Source organism: Oryctolagus cuniculus, chromosome 8 (genome assembly GCF_964237555.1).
Source record: "Oryctolagus cuniculus chromosome 8, mOryCun1.1, whole genome shotgun sequence".
NCBI classification, from domain to species: Eukaryota; Metazoa; Chordata; class Mammalia; order Lagomorpha; family Leporidae; genus Oryctolagus; species Oryctolagus cuniculus.
The window spans coordinates 126,751,480-126,779,383 of NC_091439.1; the positions used below are offsets into that span (position 1 = coordinate 126,751,480).

The 27,904-nt window shown below is 45.0% G+C and overlaps 1 protein-coding gene across 1 annotated transcript; it reads left to right on the forward strand.

Annotated features, from left to right (window-relative positions):
• The first annotated feature begins 2,356 nt into the window (after positions 1 to 2,356).
• On the forward strand, positions 2,357 to 26,583 carry LOC138843413 (carboxypeptidase E-like). Its single transcript, XM_070047265.1, has 8 exons — positions 2,357 to 2,677; positions 4,964 to 5,131; positions 11,822 to 11,939; positions 13,667 to 13,849; positions 16,009 to 16,148; positions 20,901 to 21,000; positions 24,429 to 24,547; positions 25,966 to 26,583. The coding sequence occupies exons 1-8, from the start codon at positions 2,372 to 2,374 to the stop codon at positions 26,062 to 26,064; spliced, it is 1,233 nt and encodes a 410-aa protein (XP_069903366.1). The 5' UTR covers positions 2,357 to 2,371; the 3' UTR covers positions 26,065 to 26,583.
• Positions 26,584 to 27,904: the final 1,321 nt, after the last annotated feature.

The window sequence follows — 27,904 nt, forward strand, 5'->3', positions numbered from 1 at the left end:
CTCCGGCTGATGTGGCCAATTGGAGAGTGAACCATCAGATGGAAGAATTCTCTCTCTCTGCCTTTCTTTCTCTCTGTGTGTAACTCTGACTTTCAAATAAATAAATAAATCTTAAGAAAAAAAAAAAAAGATAACTCTGGCTTTGAGGGGAAAGGGGCCTGGAGACAGTCCTGAGAGGCAGGTGGAACACTGCAGCTTAACACCGTGGGACTGGCTAGTTTCAGATCCGACGTTGCTCGGTGCTCCCTCCCCTCTGAGCAGTGCTCAGGTGCTATGGGTGCTCCCCCAGACCCTGTATTCCTTGCGTTTGGAAACCTTATTTGCTCTTGGGGCTTCTGTAGCGTCCTGGACACCAAGATTTGCATCTACTCTGTGTGTCTTACAAAATGCCGTCTTTAAACAACGTGGCTAAGTGACCATGAGTTTGGTATTTCTTCTTGAAATGATTTTCAAACACTTGCTCCCAGAGAAGTAATAGGCAATGTTCAGTGTGCTCCTCTCCGCTCCCGGGTTGTGGGCCAAGCTCAGAGCTGCACCAGCCTCTCCCGCCTCCCTGGCTGCTTGCTCTCCTTTTCTTTACATACAGGGCTACTGCAACTCCTCCTGTGCCTCAATGAAATTAATACATTGGGGGGAGGTGGTATAAAGTGCGTGAGAGTCACAGGAAGAAGAGAGTTACTGTCACTTCTGAACTCAGAAGCCAAGGAACTGCTTCCTCTCACGCCTTCTCGTTTGTTCTCGCACCTTCTGGGCGAGTCTGGTTTTACTAAGAATCTCTCCGTCCAAGTCAAATCCGAGGGGGTATAAATAGCACTGCTCCTACCCCCATCTGACCCGCAGATGAAGATTAGCATAAACTCAGCTGGAGAGGTCAACAGGAGGACGAGGACCTGGGTTCTGGGTTAGTAGCCCCTGAAATCAGACACTCAATCTCAAGCGAAGAATCTTTAGATACCGGGGCATTCGCAGGAGAAAAGGAATTCCGGCTTCTTTTCTCGTGCCAGGAGCAGGCGGTCCCAGATGGGAGAATCCTTGGACTGCAGAGGCTGGGCCTGTGGGCTGGATGAGCGTGAAAGGAGCAGAGCCCCAGGGTTACCTTGGGCCACTTCGCTCTGCGTTCTCATTGCTCCTGCAAAACCGCGTCGGAAAGCAGCAGAGACAGGCGACTGCGATTTGTGTTTGGGTGCCGAGCCCTTCAACACAACCTGTGCTCTTCAGGCAGCCTTGGAGCCATAATGAAAACACAGTCCCTGCCTTCCATAGTTCAGTGAGCTGTTGTAAAGATAAACTAGATTATGTGTGCTAAAGCACCATGCAACGACAAGATAAAATGGGGGAGTAATAATACCATGATACCATGGAAAACAAGCGCAGCAAACACGTAGCTCTTGCTTATTGCCAGGCACTGTTCTGAGTTTACATTCACGATTTCACTCAGTTCTCACTGTAACCTTTTGAGGGAAAAGTCTGTTGCTATCTTTATATTTCAGATAGGTGATGAGAACCACGGAGACCTGGAGGAACTCTAAGTAAGCCATCCAGGAAGGACTGGTGCTAGGATTTGAACCCAGGCTGATTCCTTTTAACCACTATGGTTTAGAGGGGAAAAAAAAAGCCACAAAAGCATAAACTTTTGCCCACACTAGAAGACCAGCATTTGAATCCTGGCTTCACGGGCTGTGTTGTGTGGTCAGACTCTTAGGCAGCCTGGCTCTCATCAATGAAAACACTTGTAGATGTTTGGTGGGGATCAAATAAGAAAACATGCCAAATATAGTGTTTAGCCAACAGGAGTCATGTTAGCAGCTTATTAATAGATTTTGGTGGTGGGGTAGCCTGGTCAGACGGTCATTAAAAAAGAAATACCACAGCCCAGGTGGATTGAACAACAGGTTTATTTTCTCATGGTTTTGGAGGCTACAAGTCCAAGATCAAGGTGCCGCTGAGTGGGTTTCCACTGAGTGCTGAGGGCTCTTGTCCTGGCTTGCCATCACCTTCCTGCCATGTCCTCACATGGCCATTCCTGTGTTGAGTGGAGGGAGGAGAGAGAGGGAGGGAAGGAAGGAGGGAGATAGAAATAGAGAATAGAGTTATCTTTTGTCTCTTCTTCTAAAGACATCAGTCATGTTGGATTATGACCTCACCTTTATAACCTCAGTTAACCTAAATTACCTCTGTAAATGCCTTATCTCCAAATTACAGTCACACTGGGCACTAGGCCTTCAACCTATGAATGTCGGTGGACACAGTTCAGTCCCTAGCAGGTGGGAAGCGGAGGAGAGAGGGCTAGGAGAGAAAGGATGTTTCTAGAGATTTAATGTGCAAGGTAGATGTCTCAGGCATCGCCTCAGGGAGAAAGGAAGCTGTGGCTATGTGTCGTCCGGCAGTAGGGAGAAGAGATCGTCACCAGTGTGTGCTATTTGCTTTCTCTTTGGTATTATGGAAAACGTCTTTCTATTTTCTATTTTTGATCTTGCCAGGTGAGCCTGAATTTAAATACATTGGGAATATGCACGGTAATGAGGCTGTTGGAAGGGAACTGCTCATTTTCCTGGCCCAGTACTTATGCAACGAATACCAGAAGGGGAATGAGACAGTCGTCAACCTGATCCACAACACCCGAATCCACATCATGCCTTCGCTGAACCCCGACGGCTTTGAGAAGGCAGCATCCCAGGTGGGTGCCCGGCTGGTCAGGTGGGGCTGGCCTTCCTCGTGATCCATGTGCTTGTACGTATGTATGCATCTGTAAGTAATGCTGTCATCTGGAGTTTCCACAAGGCTCACTGGAGAGTAAAAGTGGTACAGAATTCAGCTGGCTGGTAAGAAAATAAGCCAGAATGTGAGGGGTTACAGAATTTCTTCTTCAGCAGAGACTGAATGAGAAGTTTGGTTAATCAGTTAATTTTTTTTTTTTTTTTTTTTTTTGCATTTCTGGAAATCTGGCTTGAGCATCTTTTTTTTTTTTATTTATAACTTTTTTTTTTTATTTAATGAATATAAGTTTCCAAAGTACGAATAATGGATTACAATGGCTTCCCCCCCATACCTTCCCTCCCACCCACAACCCTCCCCTTTCCCGCTCCCTCTCCCCTTCCATTCACATCAAGATTCATTTTCGATTATCTTAATATACAGAAGATCAGCTTAGTATACATTAAGTAAGGATTTCAACAGTTTGCTCCCACACAGAAACATAAAGTGAAAAATAATAGATGATTTTTTTTTGATAATGTTTTGCTTGTGTTGTTAAATAATTCCGATTAATTCATCCTCGTTTGTGACTAGATAAATTTCCTTCTAAAAATTTGCCAGTATGAAAAATACTGCTCTGTATTGAAGGGGAATCCCTCGGCTCGGTCTGGATGAGTCAGGGACACAGCGCCCTCTACCGAAACCAAGGAGGAAGAGCTTCTGGCCAGACCAATGTTTTAATAGCTGTCTTAATCTTTGGTTAATCATGAAAAATATTTAAAAAAACAAATAAAACAGAGGCCAGCTCCGTAGCACACTAGGTTAATCCTTCGCCTGCAGCGCTGGCATCCCGTTTGGACACCGGTTCTAGTCCCGGTTGCTCCTCTTCCAGTCCAGCTCTCTGCTGTGGCCTGGGAAGGCAGTGGAGGATGGCCCAAGTGCTTGGGCCCTGCACTCGCATAGGAGGCTGGGAAGAAGCTCCAGGCTCTTGGCTTCAGATTGGCTCAGCTCCGTCTGTTGTGGCCATTTGGGGGGTGAACCAACGAAAGGAAGACCTTTCTCTCTCTCACCGTCTGTAATTCTACCTGTCAAATAAATAAATAAAAATCTTAAAAAAAAACAAATAAAACAAAAAATAACTCACCAATAAACTAAAAATAATGTGATAGACTTTGGCTGTTAGAGAGCTAGAAATGAATGGTATTTAAGAGAAGCTATAGAGTGTATTCTCATTTTGATTGGACAGGATTGGGGATATAATATTTGTGGTTTTCTTCAGTTTGAAATAATTTTCCTATTGTATGGGAACACAAGTAAACTTTTTAATTTGTATTTTTTAAAGTAAATATTTTTTTGTGTGTAGCCGAAATTAAGAAAATCCAGGGACCCAGTAGTTTGACATCTACTCACAGAGTGAATTTCTGTAAATAAGTATAATATTGATATGCTTTCCAAAGTTATAGGAGAAAAAATCTAGTAAGAAAATTAAGTTATTTGATGTCTTAATGTGATCTTGATCTTATAAGACAGATGAGTAAAAGATTATCATTGTTGTTTGGTGTCTTACAGATTTTTATTTCTCACAGTCTAAGGTATATAGGAGTACATGACTTAAAAATCCATCATAGATTTGAAGTAATTTGATCCTAAAACAAAATTCACATGATAACATTAAACCGAGTATCTTGGAAATTCATTAAGTTTCTAGGTTGTAGCACAGTGAAAGGAAGCATTTAAATTGGACAGAAATTCCTCAAATCGCAAGACTCTAGAACTTTTGTTCTAGAGCTTGTTTTTCTTCTTGAGGACTACTGGAAGGAGATGTGTTATTAAAATATGAATTATTCATGTTGGACTTATTTTAAGCTTCTAATCTTATTTAATGATTCTTTTAAATATTTAAAAATAGTTTGCTATGATTTAGAGGCAATGAATATTTTAGTTAAATCTAAATACAGAATGTATGCTATTATTAATTAATATATACTGAATTTTTGAAATTGAATGACACATACCTCTTAAATACTTATTAACACTTAAAATATGATTCATCGAAATATTTTCAAAATATCCAAACAAGTACCTTAAATCGATACCTTCATTCTTTTGTAAGTAAAATGGTGAAAATTGCATTATGGGAGGATATCATTGAAATGAATACTTAATCCTTATTTTAAACTTATTTTAAAAACCATGAATAGAGACCTTATAGTTACACAATGCCGAATAACTGAGCATCTTTGTGAATTTTTTTTTTTCTTTTTTTTAGCCTGGTGAGCTCAAGGATTGGTTTGTGGGTCGAAGCAACGCCCAGGGAATAGATTTGAACCGGAACTTCCCAGACTTGGATAGGATCGTGTACGTCAATGAGAAAGAAGGCGGCCCCAATAACCATCTGCTGAAAAACCTGAAGAAGATTGTGGATCAGAACGCAAAGGTCGACCATACGTGTCGTCGTCGTTTTCCGGGCTGTGTCCTCTAAGCTAAGGCGATGGGCCCTCACGTGTTTGTACTTCCTGAAGGATGCAGGCGTGTGGCGGGTGTCTGCCCTGTCACCTGCGTGGTTTCAGTTACCCACCACCCATCTCAGTCCAAAACGATTAAATGGGCAATTCCAGAAATAAACAGTTCACTAAGCTTTACATTGCGAGCTGTTCAGAGTAGTGTGATGGAACCTCGGGCTGTCCCACTCCATCCTCCCTGGCTGTGAGTCGTCCCTAGAGCATCCACACTGTATCTGCCACCCCACCATTCAGTGGTGTCTCTGTTAAAGAGATCAGCTGTCATGTTGTCACAGGGTTTTGTTCAAGTCATTCTTGAACAGTTTCCGGGACTGGGACCCCGATGCGTGAGAATAGTGACGTTGGCTATTTTATTACAGTATATCATTATAGCTCTATTTTCTTGTGAGTTATTGTTAATCTGTGACTGTGCCTGACTTACAAATTAAACTTTATCAGAGGGATGGATATCTAGCCAAAAGCATCTTATAGAAAGGGCTTGGGAGTACCTGCAGGCATTCACTGCAGGTCTCAGAAAAGGGGCGAAGACTGTCACGTGTGGAGTAGTTAACTCTGACATGAAAGTCATGGCCAGCGGGCTGGTGCTGGACGTGAGTCCTGCTCTCTGGAATTGGGTTCAGGGGTGGGGACAGAAGGGAGGAACCCAGAATGGGCATCTCAGTCACCACGGCTCTGGATCTGTGTCCCTGTAAGTTCTCTTCAAGGTCTCCCGGCTCCATCGCTCTAGCTCCAGACCTTTGGTGGCGCTCCATTCTCAGTTTCACCTGCTCGCTGGGTCCCTTTGCCCAGTGGAACCCAGGGCCGCAAGCTTAGCTTCTCTGGAAACAACTATTTTCTCTTAGAGTCACTATTCTTCCATTATCCTGATCATGAAAACCTTTGATTTTTCTGCTCCCCGCCCTCACCAGCAGTGAGTTCCCACAGCTCCCACCTCGGCAGTCTCCTTTCCTTTGCAAAGACACCCCACGGCTTTAATTCAGGTCCCCACGGTCTGCTCTGCCGGGTGAGACTCCTACTCTTTGTGTCTAGCCTCTCTCCATTCTATTGAATCTTCCCAGAGTCCTCCATAGTGAACCTCTCCACCTCCCCCACCCCCAGTCACTCTTTTGCTTCAGACCTTGCCAGTGGTCCATAAACTGAAGAATGCTGACAGAGTGAAAAGCCAGTATGGGAGAACAGTGTGATGGTGAAACTCGGAGACCCTGACTCAAGTTCTAGCTCTGAGATTTGCTGTGTGAACTTTGAAAGGTTACTTGACATCTCTGTGCTTCAGTGTCTTCATCGGGGATGTGGAGACGGTAGCAGTGTCCATCTCATAAGATGCTCATAGAGACTGAAAGAGTTAACACGTGTAGGGCGTGAGGTCGGGAGCCAGAACTCTTATCATCTCTGTGTAATTTCTCAGCGCTTCCTGTTAGGGAGGTACTCAGGACTAGATGGACACATACTCAGCACTGGTGTCTTCAAACCAACATTGTTTTCAGTGCTGCAGAGAAGCTGAGCCCACAAGGAAGAAGTGCAGGAGGCAGCTCTCAGTTCCTGCTTGGTTGCCACAGGCAATTCTTGCTCTAAGTGGGAGGGGGAAAGAGCCATTTCCCCACCCGTTATAGCTTCAGGGTCATTCACAAGTCCCTTGGCCCCTGGAAGCTGCCAGCTGGCTCACCCCTTAATCTGGCTTGGATGCTTGGTACAACCACACCCTCTCCTTGTTCCCGGGATTTTGTTTTCTGACAGTTCAGTGCCTGGCTCTGAACTGTCCCCAGGCCTGGGATCCCTTGCCTTTGCTCCCAGGTCCCCCTCGGGCAATGTCCCTCTGCTCTCGAGGATGGGACCTGAGAAGCTTGCTTTGTGTTCTCCAGGGCGGTGCTCACTGTCACGGGAGCATTCCTCCTCTCACCGGGATTTGTTTATGTGGCTGTCTTTCTCCATGAGTCTGCATCTCACCCCCTTGTTCCCAGGGCCTGCTATGAGTGCAGGTGCAATCCAGTCCCACAAGCAAATCTGAAAAATGTAGGATGTGAAAATGCAGTCATGAACAATCCAGGCTGGGACACTGGGGAGAGGGTCCTCAGGCAGAGGGTCCCGGATTGTTGACCTAAATTCTCGACATTCTGCTGCCTGTGTTTAGGATTCCTCCCAGAAACCTGGGCTCAGCCTACAGGCGGAGGCTGGGCTGCCTCTGGGCTGCCAAGGGCTAGGCTCTGGCAGGACCTTCTAAGTGAGTGACCAGAGCTTCCCTGCCTGGGAGTCACAGACACACTCGCTGCTTCTCAGCCCCCCCCCCAAAGTACCTTTTCCAGGGAGAGGGAGAGCTGGACAGGTGATGGCCAGCAAAGAGGGTACAGACCTGTTAGTATGACTTCAGCAGAAACAAAACGCTAGCCTCAGACTTTCCCATCTTTGTCTTTGTTGAACCTGCCTTTGTTACATCTGAGAAACAAGGAAAATAATTTCTGGCACCTGTCATGGAAGAATTGTGAACTAAACTCATGTTGACCAGATGTGTGATTGGCAACTTTGTGCAAGTGACATTATTTCCAGCCTGCACCACCTCCTCCATCCCAGCTTTAACCGGGATAATATTTGTGTAATCTCTAGATAATTTTGTATTTCTAGCTTGGGTAATATTTGCTTAAATGATGCATGCTTATTGGTATTATTATTTTTTAAAAATATTTATTTGAAAGGCAGAATGACAGATGAAGAAAGAGAGAGAGAAAGAAAAAGAGAGAGACAGATTTCCATTTGCTGGTTTACTCCCCAAATGCCTGCAATAGCCAGAGCTGAGCCAAGTTGAAGCCAAGAGCCTAGAACTCTATCCAGGTTCCCCCTATGTGTGGCAGGGACCCAAGTACTTGGCTTATCACCTGCTGCCTCACAGACATGTTAGCAGGAAACTGCATTGGAAACAGGGCGGGAGTGGGGGGCAGAACTCAATCCAGGCCCTCCAATACGGGATGCCGGCTTCCTAAGTGGTGGCTTAACCTGATTGTACCACAATGCCTATGCCGATGGTATTCTTTTAAATAAGAACTTTTATTGAGGGGCCGGTGCCGTGGCTCACTTGGTTAATCCTCTGCCTGTGGCGCTGGCATCCTATGTGGGTGCTGGTTCTAGTCTTGGTTGCTCCTCTTCCAGTCCAGCTCTCTGCTATGGCCCGGGAGTGCAGTGGAGGATGGCCCAAGTGCTTGGGCCCTGCACCCACATGGGAGACCAGGAGGAAGCACCTGGCTCCTGGTTTTGGATCGGCGCAGCGCCGGCCGTGGCTGCCATCTGGGGAATGAACCAATGGAGGGAAGACCTTTCTCTCTCTCTCTCTCACTGTCTATAACTCTACCTGTCAAATATAAAAAAATAAACAACTTTTATTGAAAAGAAAAAAAAAAACAAAACTCAATGCCGCTACTTTTTCTAGATAAATGCAAATTAAAGAAAAATACATGGAAATCAAAGTTCAATCCCCTTCCTGAAACATAAAGCAAGATGTGTTTACTGTATACTGATTCTTCAGTAAAGCTGTTTATAATTGGGGGATGGTATTGTGCATGTCTTGTGCCTTGTCTCCGTTTCCCCAGTTTGTCAGTAAGAATGCGCGAGTGTTAAGACCCAGCAGGGAAGAGACAGTTGGCAGGGATTTCATAAGCGTCACTATATATCCCCTCCTACTCCCTTCCCTTCGCCTCTGATACCTCTGTCTGTGCATATCACCTAGGAATGCTTTGGAATCGCAAGGTTAGCTCTGCTGTTTGCTGGGCCAGCCTTCCCCTGTTAGAGATGCAGATTCCAGCTGATACGGCTCCATGGAGCATGGAGTCTGGGGTGTGTGCTGTGGCCTTGGTGGTGGAAGGAGTTGACATTCTCCACGAGCCCCTGGTGCTCCGGGGCCCCCCTGAGATGGGCCGCGAGGCCAACACTCTCCTGGCCCCTCTGAGCCTCTCTGCATAGAGCTTCCTCTTGCTCTTCTTCCTGCTGGGTCATTTCTCACCTGCTCTTGAACTGTCGGTCCAGCTGCCTCCCCTGTCATCCAGGCTCAGCGGGTGAAAATGCATCCCATAATTTGTTGAGTTTATACTTACCTTTAATGGTTACCGTTGTGAAGAGACCTAAATCAAATGAGGAACTTCAAACAGTCCATGGAAAAATCGGGGAGCGGCTGTTTGGCCTAGCACCGTGCCTGGGTCCCACGTTGAAGTGCCCGAGTTTGAGTTCTGGCTACTGCTGCTGGCTCCAGCTTCCTGCTAGCATGCTGGAAGGTGGCAGTGATGGCGCAGGCGATTGGGTCCTTGCCACCCATGTGAGAGACTCAGACTGTATTCCCAGCTCCAGGCTCCAGCTCTGGCCCAGCCCCGGCCTCAGTTGTAGGCATTTGGGGAGTGAACTGGAGGGTAGGAGGTTTCTCTCTCTCTGTCTCTGAAATAAAGAAACAAAAAAATTTTAAAGTTTATAGAAAAGCAGAGTTAACAGATATGTTTAATTTGGTGTAAAACTTTTGAAATCCATGCATAACCTTTTTATGGTATGTATTTTCTATACATTTTTAATACCACTCCTAGAGTTTCAACTTATTTTGGGAGCCAAAGTCATCTAATGATGCAGCCTAATATTTGAGCTGCATTTACAGTCTTTAAATGGAAGTTTAAAGTTAATTAAGTATTTATTTTTATTTGAGAGACAGAGACAGACGCACATAGATACTCCTCCTCAAACGCCCTCAGTAGCTGGGGCCCAGCTGGCAACTTAATCTTAGTCTCCTACATGGCTGGCAGGGAGCCAAGTCCTTGAGCCCTCACCTACTGCCTCCCAGGGTGCACATTAGCAGGAAGCTAGAAATGAGAGCAGAGCCAGGACTTAAAGCCAGGCACTCTGACGTGGGGTGAGGGCCACTCAAGTGATACCTTGGCCACCGCAGCAAATGCCTGCCCCCAAGTGCAGGCTGTAAAGATAGGCCGCAGCTGGTTTTAGGTTACACAAGGGGCTTGATCTTAGGGGTGTCTTGGTGTCTTCTCGGTGGGCCACTTAAATGTGAGGAGTTCTCAAAAAGTTCTTTAGGTAGCAAAGTTATGAGTAATTTTAATTTTCTTGTTTGTGACTATCTGTCTCCTCTACAGTTTGTGCAGTGAGCATTTGTTAATAGTGAGGGTAAAATCCACCAACCAGACAAATAGCAAAAATAATACCCTAATCTTTTTGTAACCAACATACAATAAGTTTACAAATTTTTGGAATATGGTATGATAATACAGCAAACACATTGTGGGGTAATCAAATCAGGGTATCTACTGTTTCTCTTTCCTTAAACATTTACCATTTCTTTGCATTGAGAGCCTCTGGACTCCTTTTTCTAGTTATTTATACAACATGCAATAAGTTGCTGTAAGCTATAGTCACCCTGCCATGTTGTAGAACATTACAACTTATTCTTCCAGTTAGCCATGTTTTGCTACCCCTTAACAATATCCTAAATCACCCTTTTCCACAGTTCTGAGTAGCACATGTGAAGAATAGGAGAGTTTTCTGCAGTGAAGCTGACATACTAAGAGTAATGTGTGTCTTCTGGCTCCTGCTTTGGATTGGAATCCTCACCTGTGTGGACTTGTGCATGGTATTTCACACCCCCAGCATCAGATTCTCCCCTGGGAAGTGGAGCTCCCTGTCTTTGTATATCCAGTGAGGTGTTATGAAGTGCAATAAAATAGCATATATGAGAGCTGTTCATAAGCCAAACTGGGATACACGAATACATGATCTCACCCTGACCACCAACCCATATGGATGCCTTTAGAATTGCTGTCCCAAAGAACAGTACAGATCACATCTCCAGGGACAGCTTTTTTCTTTTTACCACAGAAATACTTGGAGTTTTAGAATCTCCCCCACTGCTATTAAAAGCTCATCATATAAAAGTATCAAGTTTTTGGCTCCAGATTAATTTTTTGGTATAAATTTTTCTCCTTTGTTTTGCTTCCAAGATATGAGGGGATGTGAATCATTCAAAAAACTCAACATGAATTCCTGAAACGTGTGCTTTTGTTTGTAAATTTAAGATGATCATTCCAAAGTAAACTGAGATTTTATAGTTACCTCTAAAATAGACCCAGACTAATATTCTTTTATAGGGACAGTGTTTGAAGTAGTAGAAGAAAACTGGAAAAACAGTAAGCCAAAGTTGGAAATAAAAATCTACCACGTGTTTGAAGAACCTTAGATGAGGAACTCTGCTCTGCAGCCCAACTGTTATCTTCTCTCCTTATCTTATTCTTAACTATTACGAGCCGAGATGCATGAGCTATGACAGATCAGCTAAAGCTGTCCCCACATTTGTGATTTGCAGGTTTGTTTTCAATTTACCGAAGAGAGAAAAACGGACAGGACTTGTAAAGAAATTTAAGTGCTATTGAAATATTTTTTATTACACATCTGAGAAAGATAGATATGGGGGCTGCTGCTCTTACAGGAAACTTTTTTCCAATGAAAACAACCGCAAAGTGGTTGAAATAGGACCAGGTTCCAGTTTTTTTTCTTGACCTTTCCTATGTCTTTGCTGTCATGAGAGCGTACCAATGACTCCAATTCATAGTCCTTTTCCTCTCCAATCTTTCATATAGCTTGCTCCTGAGACCAAGGCTGTCATTCACTGGATTATGGACATTCCTTTTGTGCTCTCTGCCAATCTCCATGGAGGAGACCTTGTGGCCAATTATCCCTACGATGAGACCAGGAGTGGTAGGTATTCTTGCCTGTCCAGCTGGTTCATGGTTTGCAATGACTATGCTCAGTGAGGGTATATAGGATGACTTGTGTGATACTCTTTTAGATAACCAGTCATTAAGTGATAGACATATGTATTGTTTAACAGGAACATCCCCTAATAATTTCATTTAGCAGTGGCACATCTGTTGGACATAAAAAGACTGTAACGTTTTTTCAAAGCTTAGGTGAAGAGAAACAGGATTTTTTTCAAAGGTGTATTTGTTTAACTTGAGAGGGAGAGGAAGAGGAGAGGAGAGGCAAAGCGGCGGAGGGGAAGAGTGAGTGAGTGAGAGAACCTTCCTGTTCACTGGATCAGTTCCAAATGCTTGCGACAGGCGGGACTGAGTGAGTGGCTGGGGCAGAGCCAGGAGCCAGGTGTGCAAGTTCAGTCTCCCACGTGGGTAGCAGGAACCCAATAACTTGAGAGATCAGTGCAGCACTGCTGCCTCCAGTGTCTGCATTGGCAGGAAGCTGGAGCCAGAGCCAGGGTTGAACTTGGGCATTCTGACGGGGCAGCCAGTGTTCCAATGGCTAGGCTAGATTCCTGCCCCCCACCCCCAAACATGATGCCGATAGAATACTTCTGAAAAGAAGACAGAAGTCAAAGTTGGGTTGCTCCTGGTCACTGGTAAAAGGGAGCGATTACAGAAATTACATAGGCTTGTGCGCCAAGGACTTCCACACAGAGACAGCCTCCTGGTGCCTGGGCAGGGCGCCGTGACTCTGTGCATCTTGGTGTGCGCTCTTTGTGGGGATGCCAGGAAGGGGAACTGTTGCTTGGTCTCCTCCATGAGTTTCAGTTGCACCTCAGGTAGCGCAAGCTTTAGCTAGTTATTTCAGCTTAATTTTTCTTGCTCCAGGAAGTTTCCTGCATTGTATCCATTCCTGGGGACCTTGAAAGAGTTAGCGCTTTGTAAACATGCGATGATGCTTTTAGATTTCGGGAAGCTTTGGGAGTTGAAGAAAGGTTAGCGAAACAAAATTGTTAAATAAACTTAGGAATTTTGTAGCTTGTCAGGAGCTGGGAAATTTGTAGGCTAGGAATACAAGGGGAGCTCCAAAAACCTCAAAAAACTCCAAAACGTGCAATTGAAAGATAAGTTTATAGGAAATTTGGAATCCATGCATAGTTTTCACAGAATACAGTTTTCTGTGAACCTTTTGAAGTCCCCTTATATTTTATAGTACATAAGTAAGAATTCAAAGCATAAAATTAATATGATGTATTTCTTCAATGTACATAGGAGATTTAAAATGAAATCTAAAGTAGAATACTGAATAGCTTGTGTGAGAGTGGTTCATAGAGTCAGTGAGGTTTGTGCAGGTGCATTTTTAAATAACATTTAATCAGCAGGATTGTCTCTGTTATCCTTACCTGAGTAAGAGTTCATGGGAAATGCATATGAAAAAAACTATGATTGCAAAATTTGTGGCCTTACCAGCTTTTCTTGTGAAGCTCCAGTTAGTAAGTGGCATATGCATTCTATCCAACTTCTCCATGGCAGTGCTAGGAGCGGAAGTTACAGAACCTAAGCACAATGGGTAATAGTTTAGTACTTAACCCTTTACCCTACTTCCCCTGGTGACATAGCTGGAAAAAAAGTACCAGTAAAAACTCAACACGGAATCGCTCCTTGGAAAAACAAGCAGGGTACTTTGATCAGTGTCGAGTCCTTTCATCTTGAGAATTATTTTTTCAGGAAGTGCTCATGAATACAGCTCCTGCCCAGATGATGCCATTTTCCAAAGCGTGGCTCGGGCGTACTCCTCTTTCAACCCAGTCATGTCTGACCCCAACCGGCCACCCTGTCGCAAGAATGATGATGACAGCAGCTTTGTAGAAGGCACAACCAATGGTGGTGCCTGGTATAGTGTGCCTGGCGGTGAGTTTCCATTCTGATCTTTGTTTATGTGGTGGTTGCTTATTGACAGTTACCACTGAGAGTCAGCCATTCATCCTCCTCCATTGTTATAGAGTACATTGAATTTACAGTTCTACCAATAAATTTCCTGTCTATTTTGTGCAAATTTTTTGGTAACTAAGGCATACTTTTTCTGAATACCTGTTTTCCATGAATTTTTTTCTCATTTGAGAGACTGAGAGAGATACAGACAACAGAGCTCCCATCTGCTGGTTTATTCCCCAAAGCCTGCAATGGCCAGGGCTGGGTGGTTGCTGCAGCCAGGAGCCAGGAACTCAATTCACATCTTCCATGTGGGTGGCAGGGACCCAACTACTTGAGCCATCACCTACTGCCTCGTAGGGTGCATATAAGCAGGAAGCTGTAACGAGAAGCAGTGCCAGGATTTGAATCCAGAAACTCCAATATGGGATGCGGTTGTCCAAATGAGCAGCTTAACTGCCAGGCCAAATGCCCACTCCCCCATGAACGTTTTGCAGACCCCTCCTATGTAGCATCGAGCCTCCCACTCCATCAGGGATGTACTGTGATATTGGGGATTCAGGAAAGGGATAATATGTCAATCATCACACATGACTCTCCAAGGTCTTCCCTGATAGAAAGGTGGGCTTAGCGTTCATGTGTCCAATAGGAGAAGACATCAAAAAGTTCATGGAGGGGCCGGCGCTGTGGCTCACTTGGTTAATCCTCTGCCTGCGATGCCGGCATCCCATACGGGTGCTGGGTTCTAGTCCTGGTTGCTCCTCTTCCAGTCCAGCTCTCTGCTGCGGCCCAGGAGGGCAGTGGAGGATGGCTCAAGTGCTTGGGCCCTGCACCCGCATGGGAGACCAGGAGGAAGCACCTGGCTCCCGGCTTCAGATCGGCGCAGCGCTGGCCGTAGTGGCCATTTGGGGGGTGAACCAATGGAAGGAAGACCTTTCTGTCTCTCTCACTGTCCATAACTCTGTCAAATAAATAAAAAAAATAAAAATAAAAATAAGAAGTTCATGGAAAACAATAATAATTTGAAAATTCTATCTTTCCGTGAACTTTTCTTTTTAGATAGAGATGATTTATTTATTATTTATTTGAAAGGGAGAAAGAGGCAGGGAGAGAGAGGGAGGAAAGGCGGGAGAGGTGGGGGGAGGGGAGAGAAAGAATACGAATTTCCCATCTGCTGGTTCACTCCTCAAAAGCCAGCAACAGCTGGTGCTGGGCCAGGCCAAGCTGCAAACTCAATCCAGGTCCCGCGTGCAGGTGGCAGAAACTCAAGCACTTGAGGCATCACCTGCTGCCTCCTAGAGTGTACATTACTAGGAAGCTGTAATGAGAAGTGGAAGCAGGACTCAAACTCAGGCAGTCCAGAATGCGATGTGAGCAAACCAAGCGCCATCTTTATAGCTGCACCAAGTGCCCACCCCTCCATGCACTTTTTAAGGTTCCATTGTACCTTAGTAGGAATTGAGTCTTTTACCTTGTTGTCTTTCTTGAAGCCCATTCCAGAAACAGGGAATGTGGGTAACACCTGCCTTAGCACCCTACCTCAGCAATGCATTAAGCTAAATGATCGCTTAAGAACCTAGGAGAGATGGTGCTTTAAGGGTAGTGACTGTCTTTTCTAAGTGTGTTTTTCAATCACTGATGGTAGGAAGTTTCCTACAAACTTCCTCAAATGCACCAGTTGGTGTATCTTTTGCTTGGCCCTCAAGGTGGCAGAGTGGCCTGTGTAGAGTTTTTTTTTTTTTTTTTTTTTTGACAGGCAGAGTGGACAGTGAGAGAGAGACAGAGAGAAAGGTCTTCCTTTGCCGTTGGTTCACCCTCCAATGGCCGCCGCGGCCGGCGCGCTGTGGCCGGCGCACCGCGCTGATCCGATGGCAGGAGCCAGGAGCCAGGTGCTTCTCCTGGTCTCCCATGGGGTGCAGGGCCCAAGCACCTGGGCCATCCTCCACTGCACTCCCTGGCCACAGCAGAGAGCTGGCCTGGAAGAGGGGCAACCGGGATAGAATCCGGCGCCCCAACCGGGACTGGAACCCGGTGTGCTGGCGCCGCCAGGCAGGGGATTAGCCTAGTGAGCCGCGGCGCCGGCCTCTGTGTAGAGTTTTAATCACCATGAGAGTATTTTGATTTTCCATTTGGTGCAGGGATGCAGGACTTCAATTACCTCAGCAGCAACTGTTTCGAAATCACGGTGGAGCTCAGCTGTGAGAAGTTCCCACCCGAGGAGACCCTGAAGAGCTACTGGAAGGATAATAAGAACTCCCTCATCAGCTACCTTGAGCAGGTAAATGCAGTCCCCAGCATGCCCTGGGAGATTCAGGAGCATTTACACTGGTGTGCCACAGTCTCCCAAGAGGTGTTCAGCCTGAGGCATCCATCTGCCCCAGAATGAGGCTGTCTTATTTGGAAGACAGGTGCTGGCCATGGGTTAGTTAGGCTTTCACTTGTCATAGCTTTTGTGCTTCATGACTATTCACTGAGAATGTCTACACTGGAAAGTTGTGGAGAAGTGAGGTAGAACCTTGTTTTCATCCGTATTATTCGAAACGAGCAATCCCGGACTCTCACCTTCCCTGAGCCCCTTCGGTGTGTGGCATCCCAGGAGGCCAGGGGCTGAGTAGGGAAAGTGAGGCCCACAGGGTGCACTTAACTCTTGAGCTCATGCAAGTGTAGCAGCAGGACTGCGAGTGAGTTTGTCCTTGACCGTATGTCCTGCATCCCTCGCTTGTCTCAGCCTAGCTCAGCTGCATCATGGGTAATCACGATCATGGCAGCTTACACTGGCTGGGCACTTACTGTTTCCCGGTCATTATCCTAAATGACTGGCATGTAACAATAGTGGCACTTCGTCCTCATGACAACCCTGTGAGGGAAGTTACATCAGTACTACCACTACCACCACCTCCACCACCACTAACACCACCACCATCACCTTCCTCAGTGTGTGAATTAAAGATGAAGAATCAGCTACACAGGGAGGTCACACAGGAGGTCCTTCAGTCGGAATTTGAATCCAGAATCACTGTGCTCTATGCCTCTTATGACATAACTGGGACAGTCACCAGAGAGTCACTGATGCAGCCCTTCTGGTGAGATCCGTGTAGAATCGCAGAGGTTCTCATCCTCTGCCAGCACTTCACTGCTTAAGACCGGGACAGCCCCTTGCTGCCTTACTCCCTGTATAGGCTGTGACATTGGTGTTGGGCAGGGGCAGTGGAAGGACGTAGACGCCATTCCTTGCCTGAGTGCCTAGACAGTATTTGAATTCCGTTCTGAATGTGGTCATTTACACCCAAAGTCCAGCAGAGTGATGTCAACATCCATGACAGTAGAAACACACATTTATTAAGCTAATCTGATACGAACAAAGGCTGTTAATATTTAGTCACTTACATATGTACATGTGTTTGTATAAACATATATATATATAAAACCAATTCATTTTCCAAAAATCAAAGTCAGCTTAGCAACTCTTCTACACGTGTCAAACATCTGTACAGCCCTACTAACAAGGACTATCATGGACTAGAGCCACTGGAATGGACCCGATTACAGAATGCCCATTCCACAGGATTTTTTTTTTAAAGATTTTATTTATTTATTTGAGAGGTAGAGTTACAGACAGTGAGAGGGAGAAACAGAGGGAGAGGTCTTCCATCCATTGGTTCACTCTCCAAATGGCCTCAATGACTGGAGCTTTGCAGATCTGAAGCCAGGAGCCAGCTGCTTCTTCCTGGTCTCCCACGTGGGTGCAGGGGCCCAAGGACTTGGACCATCTTCTGCTGCTTTCCCAGGCCACAACACAGAGCTGGATTGGAAGAGGAGCAGCTGGGACTAGAACTGGCGCCCAAATGGGTTGCCGGCGCCGCAGGTGGAGGATTAACCTACTACGCCATGGCGCTGGCCCCATTCCACAGGATTTTTTCAGTCAGTGGATTCCTGTTGCAAATTAGCATAAAAATATGTTTGAACCACAAAAGCTAAGGATAAGTAGCCATGTTCCAAACCCAAGATCAGGTTTGGTGGGAACCCTATAGGTCTTCTTTGAAGACAGCTGTGTTTAGGTGGATTTTCTAAGATCAAGGTTAACTGAGGCTGGCGCCGCGGCTCACTAGGCTAATCATCCGCCTTGCGGCACCGGCACACCGGGTTCTAGTCCTGGTCGGGGCACCAGATTCTGTCCCGGTTGCCCCTCTTCCAGGCCAGCTCTCTGCTGTGGCCCGGGAGTGCAGTGGAGGATGGCCCAAGTACTTGGGCCCTGCACCCGCATGAGAGACCAGGAGGAAGCACCCGGCTTCAGATCCGCACAGTGCGCCAGCCGTAGTGGCCATTTGGGGGGTGAACCAACGGAAGGAAGGAAGGAAGACCTTTCTCTGTCTCTCTCTCACTCTCTTACTCTGTCAAAAAAAAAAAAAAAAAAAAAAAAAAAGAAAAGAAAAGAAATCAGCTGAAAAGAGGGATGAAGTTATGTACTCTGTTGGAAGTCACTTGGACAGGGGTTTGCTCTGTGATCCCCATGACCTGCCCTGACACGGTGCTGGTGTTAGGGGTGCGAGCTGTGTAGCAGCAGATACAGTGGTCTTTTGTAATGAACAGGCTCACACAGCTGACACCATAAACACTCCGTTTAGGGAATCCGAGGCTGATGAAAGATCAGGGAAGACTGCCAGGAGCTCTGCCTTGATGCGGTGTTCTTGACAGTGGTGGTGACTACTGATTGAACACCTGGGCCTAAAATCTAGGCCAGGACCAGTTTGCACTTCATGGAAAGTAGGTGATTAGTGGCGCTAACTCTGGTTGGTTGGGAATCTCTTGCAGGGTTTTAAAGGAATGTTTGCAGGAACTGAGACCTGTGAAGCTAATTAGGTAAACGGTGTGCTGAGGAGCAGTGTCTCCCACTCAACAGCTTTGGAAAGGTCTATTACGAAGATTCTCAGGGGATCTTGCAGGACTGGTTCATGGGCACCTGTATCAGAATCATCTGAGTCCTTAAAAATGAATTTCTTGTCTCATGTGGAGTCACACTCTTTCAAAAACTCTTCTTTTTTTAATGTTTATTTATTTGAAAGGCGGAATGAGAGAGAGAGAGAGAGAGAGAGAGAGAGAGAGAGGCAGATACTCTATTCACTGGTTTACTCCCCAAATGTCTGCAACAGCTGGAGCTGGGCCAATCCAAAGCCAGGAGCTTCGTCCAGGTCTCCCATGTGGGTGGCAGGGACCCAGGGGCTTGGGCCATCTTCCACTGCTTTCCCAGGTGCATGAGCAGGGAGCTGGATTGGAAGTGGATCAGCCAGGACTCAAACCAGCACCCATATGGGATACTGGCACCACAGGCTGTGGCTTTACCTGCTATGCCACAGCACTGGCCCCTCAAAAACTCTTTGGGTGATACCTAAGTACATAAGAGGTTAAAAGCTACTGATACAAATAGTCCCAGCAACAATGGAGAATCTCCTGGATGCCTTTTAAACTGTGGTTGAAATGGAAACGCCCTAGAATCTGGGTAGAGATGATTAGAGGGGCAGGGGTCATGGACAGCCTCTCCAAGTTGTGAGTGAAACTTGAACTTCTGTGATTTCCTTCGCAAGAGCCATGCAGTGACAGTGTTTTCCAACCTGAATTCATGTGGGGTTCTGACAGCCCATAACCCTTCTGTTGGTATTTATTACTGCAGTGGAATCGTTTAAACAGAAAAGTTGGCATATCAGAAAAAAGAATAAAGAAAAAATAAAATTGAAAGGATAAAAGAGAGAAAAATGCTGCCCACAATTGGCATAGTAGAGGGAGACGCTTTCAAAAAAGATTTATTCCTTTATTTGAAAGGAAGAGCATTGGAGAGAGTGACAGCGAGAGAGCGAGAGGGAAAGAGAGAGAGAGTGAGAGTGAGAGGAATGGCTGCAGCTGCCAGGCCTGGGCAAGGCTGAAGCTGGGAGCCTGAACTCCCTATGACTGGCAGAGGCCCAGGCACTTGGGCCACCCTGTGCTGCCTTTCCAGAGCACTAACAGGCAGCCAGGTCTGAACAGAACAGCGTGGACCTAGAAGAGCACTCCAACACGGGGTGCCGGTGCCACAGGCAGCAACTTAGCCAGCGGCCCCTGATACTTACCTACTTACCAGGGTGTTGATTTGTACACTGTAGTAAGTCCTGTGACTTTACAAATATGAAAAACTTTATTTATTTATTCTAATCCAGAAAGTACTTCAAGGTCTTTAAGGTCTTTCTTTGACTCAGAACAAGATACAAATTTTCAGGAAGCTACTTGTCATTTCCTTTTGGTCATGCTTTGATTTTTTTGCAACTTTTATTTAATAAATATAAGTTTCCAAAGTACAACTTTTGGATTATAGCAGCTTCCCCCCGTAACCTCCCTCCCACCTGCAAGAGCCAGGTGCTTCCTCCTGGTCTCCCATGCAGGTGCAGGGCCCAAGCACTTGGGCCATCCTCCACTGCCTTCCCGGGCCACAGCAGAGAGCTGGCCTGGAAGAGGAGCAACCAGGACAGAATCTGGTGCCCCAACCGGGACTAGAACCTGGGGTGCTGGTGCTGCAGGTGGAGGATTAGCCTAGTGAGCCGCGGCACCGGCCAAGATTCACTTTCGATTATCTTTATATATAGAAGATCAACTTAGTATATACTAAGTATAGATTTCAACAGACTGCACCCACACAGATACACAAAGTATAAAGTACCATTTGAGTAGTAGTTTTACTGTTAATTCGCATAGTACAACCCATTAAGGACAGAGATCCTCCATGGGGAGTAGTGCACAGTGACTCCTGTTGTTGATTTAACAATTGACACTCTTATTTATGACATCAATCATCATCTGAGTCCCTTGTAACTGACTAGTGAGATGGCATTGGTACATGCCACCTTGATGGGATTGCATTGGAATCCCCTGGCATGTTTCTCATGCTTTGATTCTTTAACACTCAGGATCGACAGTATTTCGCTAGAAAATAAGGAATGCTTGGCATGGAACATTTGGAAGGCCACTTACTACAGGAATGTTTGTTTGTTCTTGACTTTGATAGATACACCGAGGAGTTAAAGGATTTGTCCGAGACCTTCAAGGTAACCCGATTGCCAATGCAACCATCTCCGTGGAAGGAATAGATCATGATGTTACATCCGGTGAGTGTCTGCTCTGACCTGGAGCCCAAGGTACAAAAAAGCCTACTGCTCATTATCGTAATTATAATCTTACACTCCTGGCCTCCTTGTCTCTTTCCACTGTCTCTCCCTTACTTCTGACCTAGGCCCATTGCATTTGTGGGAGCAGGTCAGGCACAGTGAAACGCAGGGTGGCTGCTGTGCCTGGAAGTCGGGGTGCAGCAGGTGGCGCCCTTTCTTCAGCTGTGTCTCCCCAGAGCTGCCCAGGAAAGCAAAGGGAAACAAAGCTGGTGGGAGTTAGCATACTAGTGTCTTTCCTAGTCTCTGCAATGAGCTGTGAAGGGAACTAGAAGGGTAGGGTAGAAGGTAACTGCTGGCGTAGAGTGTGTCTGGAATTTGCATTCATTTCTTCATTTACTCCGTATCATAAATGCAGAGTTATTCAAGGTGAAACTGGAGGCTGTAGGATTCAAGTGGGATGTTATTTATTTCTTGGTTTAAAGCCCCACTTCCAGTTTCCCAGTTTGGGAAAAATGTCCTATTTTCCTGGCACTTCTCTGCACTCCTGCTATTAAACTCCTGTCAAGTTCATTTTAGGTTAACTGTCATCTGCTGGGATCATTGCAACATTTTTTTTTAAGTCATAAGGTTTTTATAATTTTTCTAGGTCTAACGCATAATTAACCTTAATTTCCCAAACTGGTGTATATATCACTATTTCTTAATCTTCACATTCACTGCTTGGATTTGTTTTAAATCTATAACATCTGTCCTCTTAAATGCCATTTACTCACATGCCCAGCAGTATTTATCAACACCCCATGAGGGCAGCACGCCTCCAGAATCTGGGCCAAGATATGGTCCTCTTACCTCTTAGCAGGGGTAGAACTCCGGCTTGGGACCCTCTGGCTCCAGGACACCTCTTCTATCTGTGAACCATTGGCTGCCATACAAATATTACTTTCTCTTCATTCCATCATATGAAAAGTTTAGGAAACTCTGACCTAAGGAATCAAAGGGAATGAACTGTGAGGACTGGACTCTTGGATACTCCAGCTTTTCCTGGTTTTTTCTTTTTTCTTTTTTCTTTTTTTTTTTTAGAGATTTATTTATTTATTTGATAGAGTTACCCAGAGAGAGGAGAGAGAGAGGTCTTCCATCCGATGGTTCACTCCCCAATTGATTGGCCACAATGGCCAGAGCTGTGCTGATCCGAAGTCAGGAGCCAGGAGTTTCTCCCAGGTCTCCCATGTGGGTGCAGGGGCCCAAGCACTTGGGACATCTTCTACTGCTTTCCCAGGCCACAGCAGAGAGCTGGATTGGAAGTGGAACAGCCGGAACTAGAATTGGAACCCATATGGGGTGCTGGAGCTTTAGGCCAGGGTGTTAACCTGCTGTGCCACAGTGCTGGCCCCTCCAGCTTTTCAAAGTCAAGGTGATGAGGAAGGAAGAACAAACAATGGCCTACAAAGCAGAAGGAAAACAATATGCATTGTCCTGGAAGCCTGGGGGTGTTTCATGAAGGAGGGAGTGATAAGGAATGCCAGCAAGAGCAGCCTTGTGAATGCATCGCTGGAGTTAGCCACGTCATTAGGGGCACAAGTACCATGCATTTTATTCCAGGTTCTTGCTTGCCTAGAGATAGGAATTCAAAGCAGAGACATAAACACGGTACACATGTGAGAGATTTATTTAAGGGAGAGGGTGAATATACATTCATGCCAGAGTGTGGGGGACCCTACATGGAGAAATGCCCATTAGGAGTGGGCCAGAAGGTTGCCTATGAGGAGAGACGGGAAGGAGGCCAGAGGGCAACCCATGAACATGGCCAAGGGCAAAAGAAGGGTGTCTCCACATGTATCTGTTTTACAGGGAAGTGCCCTAATAGAATATACAAGCGAGGTGGAGTTTAGTGTGTATGAGGCTTCCTGGGAGTTCCATACCTCCTCCACCTGGAGCTTAACTTCCATGTGCCCATCATGGCATCTCCTCCTTCCTGGTGTCAGATGAGACACTGGAGCATCATGGGAAAGTGAGCATACTGGATTGACAGGTAAGGGAGAGGAGTTACAATGCCTATGCGGAAATATTCTGGCTCAACTCTTCCTGACACCCTGCCCAGTTCCCCTGTACCAGTGTGGGTAGCTGTGACAAGATCTGTTTCCTGTGGAGTGCATAAGCAGAACCTGATTGGAGAAAGTCCAGGAGAGAGTAGGAGGAGAATCATCAGTAACAGAGAATGCGGACAGATCTTTCCAGAACTTTGGTTATCAACAAGATACAGGAGGCACTGTCTGAAAGGAGATGTGGGGGTCTGGAGACAGACGGGACGATGTGGTGATGGGGGCTTCACCTGCCCTGGTTCGATCTGTTTCACCGTGAGATAAGATGGGAAGTATGCCCTGAGAGAGCGGGTGAGGAGGATGTGTGGCCCAACTCAGGAGAAGGAGGAAGTGTGGCTTGTCCTGGAGGACCTCCTGCAGAGAGTGCAGCTCCTACCACAGCCTCAGCACCACCCTGCAGAGGCAGAAGGCCCCCGTCTCGGGCCCACCCAGAGCCAGTGCAACGGATTGTGCATTTTGTCAGGTTTTCCAGGAGGCTGATATCCACCTAAGTTTGAGAAGCCTTGATGTAGGAAAACAGGAGATTGGAAGAACTCAGGAGACCCCCCTGCTCTGAAATCTTCAGAAATCGGAATTTCTAACTAGATCCTCGGGAGTTGTGGGGATGCCGCCCTTGGGCTGCACTCTGCAAACCCCCGACCTGGACTTGCACCATCAGGTCTTCACCTAGCATGAATCAAAATGTGCTGCCAGGTGCTCTGACCTCCCCGCTCAGGACTTGATAGATGTCTTTTTTTTTTTTTTTTTTTTTTTAAGATTTATTTATTTGAGAGGCAGAGTTATAGAGAGTGAGAGAGAGAGAGAGAGAGGGAGAAGTCGGGTCTTCCACCTGCTGATTCACCAGCTAGGCTGATCCGAAGATAGGAGCTTCTTCCAGGTCTCCTTCGTGGGTGCAAGGCCCAAGCACTTGGGCCATCTTCCACTGCTTTCCCAGGCCACAGCAGAGCTGGATCAGAAGTGGAGCAGCCGGGACTAGAACTGGTGCCCACATGGGATCCTGGCACTGCAGCCTGATGCTTAACCTACTGCACCATAGTGTCGGCCCCACTGTAGACGTCTTTTTACCTGTATTTCTCCTGGTGCAATCAGAAAAGCCATGCTCTTAGATGTCTGCTAGATAACAGTAATGTCTGTAAAGCAGCTGTAAGAAACAAGCATATTGGGAGAGCGTCTTTCCCTTTTCAAGAGAACTTCTTCAAATTCCCTGTATATTTATTTTAAAAATAGGGATCGGAGTCTAACCAAGCAATGGTAGGTGTTTCTTAGATGGCATAACTATGCGATCCACATGTGTGCCTTGTGATTTGATATCTTGTTTTCCTACAGCGAAAGATGGTGATTACTGGAGATTGCTCGTACCTGGAAACTATAAACTTACGGCCTCAGCTCCTGGCTATCTGGCAATAACGAAGAAGGTAGCAGTTCCTTATAGCCCTGCTGTTGGGGTGAGTAAACGTAAGAACTTAGCATGGCAATAATAGCGAACCTAGTAAAAACTAAGTACCACCCATTGTCAGGCATATTCGAGTGACTTACATTTAATATTCATAATAAACCTATGAGGTGGGTAATATTAGCCCCATTTAATAGATGAGAACACTGAAGCCTAACAATACTAGATGATCTGCCCCAAATCTCATTGAATGATTTACCACCGGTGTTACCATTTCTCAGTTTCTTAAAGATACATGAAAAATTACAATTTTATTTGCTAACCTGAATTTCAATCTACATGGAATTTTGTTCCTTTCTGTCTTTATTTCTGGCACATAGCACAACGCTTTACTCACCAAATATTTAAAAAAAAATGATGCCAACTAGACGATTTGGGGCTTTAACTAAACATTTGTTAAGCATACACCATGAGCAAGGCCCCTATGCTAAGTACTATTGAAACGTATATTTTATTCAAGCAGATACCATTAATTTTGCTAGAAAGGAGATGGTGATGAGACCACAGTATTTCCAATTCAAAGGCTTACCTGAAATAAATGTATTGTGTTTTATTTGTGCACCCAAAGTTTGGAGTATAAAAGTTTGTTTTCGGCAAACAAAATATATCGAGTTTTTAACTTATGCTTTGGTTTTGGCTGTGTGTGCGTGTGAGTTAGGTTGTGTATACATTAAAATAAGGAGGCAAATTTTCAAAAAGTGAAAAAAAAAATAGCCCCAGGAACAGTCTGTAAAGGTTCAACCATTTTGATCCTTAACTTTTCTGGCTGTCTTGGTTCCGGGATGTGTAATCACATTCTAGAACAACCAGGGGTGCAGGTGGCCACATTCAGAACTCTTGGTTTCATGCGGAGCGGGGCCTGAGGGTTGGGGCTGAGTGCTGCGGATTTTGAATAGGCTCTGTGCAGGAGGCCGCCTAGACCTGACGAAGCTCCCACATGACAAGGGCAGTGGTTTGGAGATACGTGTTTTCATTCAGTTCTTCAACAAACTCAAGACTTTGGAAGGCAGAACTTGATGGCTGGGGACAACAGCACATAGAACTGTATTCTCCCCTATGTCTCCATCTAGTAAGAGAAAGTCCAAGCTGGCAGGGAAAGCTCATTCAATAGATAAAGGCAGAATATTAACTCCAAGTGACACCTTTTTATGAGGGAAAGAGACTGGGGCAGGAGGTTTTCTTGAACTATACCTGCCTTAAAGTGATTTGAGCAAAACACATTTCAAACATAATGACTTTTGATTTTTCTCCCTGAGAATATCTCTTGTTTATTATAAGAGATTTTTTGAGGATCTACTTTAATTTAGGTGACTGAGTTGAGATTGTTATTTAAGCACTGAAACTGTTCATTTTTATGTCTATTTTTAAAAGCAATTTGATAAAAATAAGTTCTTGATTTTTCTCCCTTAGGTTGATTTTGAACTGGAGTCATTTTCAGAAAGGAAAGAAGAGGAGAAGGAAGAGTTGATGGAATGGTGGAAAATGATGTCAGAAACTTTAAATTTTTAGAAAGGCTTCTAATTAGCTTTTAATCTGTCTATATAATGTAGTATGATGTAATGTGGCCATTTTATTTTAGGTTTTGTGCAGTTATTTAATATTGATTTTTGATCATTTAAATATTAAGCAAAATACATAAATAGACTTTTAGGCAAAAATATAAGAGCTTTATTTCACTCTCTTATAGCATTTGTTTTCCTACATCTGCAGAAAGGACTGTAGAAAAGATTTATGTAATCTAGTCATCTTAGACAAACGCAATATTCCAGGTGTTATTTACAATACAGGACTTTTTGAGTAATTTTAGCTTTTAAAAATTAGTAGACTTATTTTAATGTAACTGGTGAGCCTGTCACATAATGAATGCCATTGAAAAGATCAATGGACATTGCTTGGAGTTGTGAGCACTCTATCGCAAGACTTCAGTAGTTCAGTAGAAATTATTATTTGTCTATTGTGCTGACTAGCTACATAAGCATGATCTTGTTAATGCATTTTTGATGGAAAAAACACATACATGTTTAGCAAGAGATTTTATGAAAGGAATAGAGACCGACTTCTTGCTTGCACACATAGGGGCACTATTATATCATTCAGCCTGTTAACACTACGTAAGAATTTAGCATTTTCTTTTGGTTGTAGATTGACTCAAAATTGCATTCTGAATGAATAAAGGTTACAAAAAAATCTTCCTGGTGTGTATTTTGATTCTTCATTGTTTTTGGTTTAGAGCTGAGTTCTTGTAATGAAAAAAATATATTCCCTTAATAGTGACTTCTTATTTGTTCATCTGCATTTTAAAATGCATGGACTTCTATATGCCAAGCAAGGTGTTGGCATTGTGTATATTATCATGCTGGACAAAAGGTTCTGATTCCATGGATCTTATGGGCTAATTGTGGATACAAACTTTAAACACACACAAAAATTAATATGTAATTAATGCATTCTGGTGAGTAAATCAATGGGAAGGAATAGAGTGTGGAGAGAAAGAATAATAGACAAAATTAAATTCCACTGGTGCGGGAGTGAGGCCTTTTATGCACATGAGCCCAGAGTTAAAATATGAGTAGATGGGAGCCTGCAGAGTGACTGAGTGTGTGTGTGCATGTGCGTGTGTGTGTGTGTATGCTGGTGGTAGTATGATTGCTCAGTGTCGCAGGTACACATTTTTGTTAGCATAGTGCTAAATGTTGTAGCAGTGAATCTTCAGATAGTCAAAGGATCTTCCAAAAGTTCATGGAAAATAAATATTATGATAAAATTATGCATGGATTTCCATTTTTTGTACCAAAATAAGCTTGTCTTTTAATTCTATTTTTCCATGAACTTTTAAAAAAAAGACTGTTATATGTTAGCTTAGAACATAGTATATTTCTTGGTCCAGGGACCTGTACTGGGAAGAAGATAGATAAGGTGCCTTTTTACCACACAGTTGGGGACACATCCTGAATCTACCATCTTTTTTTCTTTCACAAAAATTTTTTAATAAATATAAATTTCAAAAATACAACCTTGGATTATAGCGGTTTTTCCCCCCATAACCTCCCTCCCACCCACAACCCATCCCATCTCCCACTGCGTCTCCCATCCCATTCTTCTTGAAGAATCTACCATCTTCTGCATGTGCCCACCAGGATTGCATCAGTGGTCATCTCTATCGCTCCCAGCGGAAGAGAGGAAAGAGCGTGGTGAAGCATGGAGGGGATGTTTCACTGGCCAGGCCTGGGAGAGGGATAGATTCCACCTGCTCACCTCACATGCCTGCGATTACATTCCTCAGCCACAATAGCTGCAAAGGAGTCTGGGAAATATAGTCCAACAGTACATATAGGTGGGGGAGGAGAAT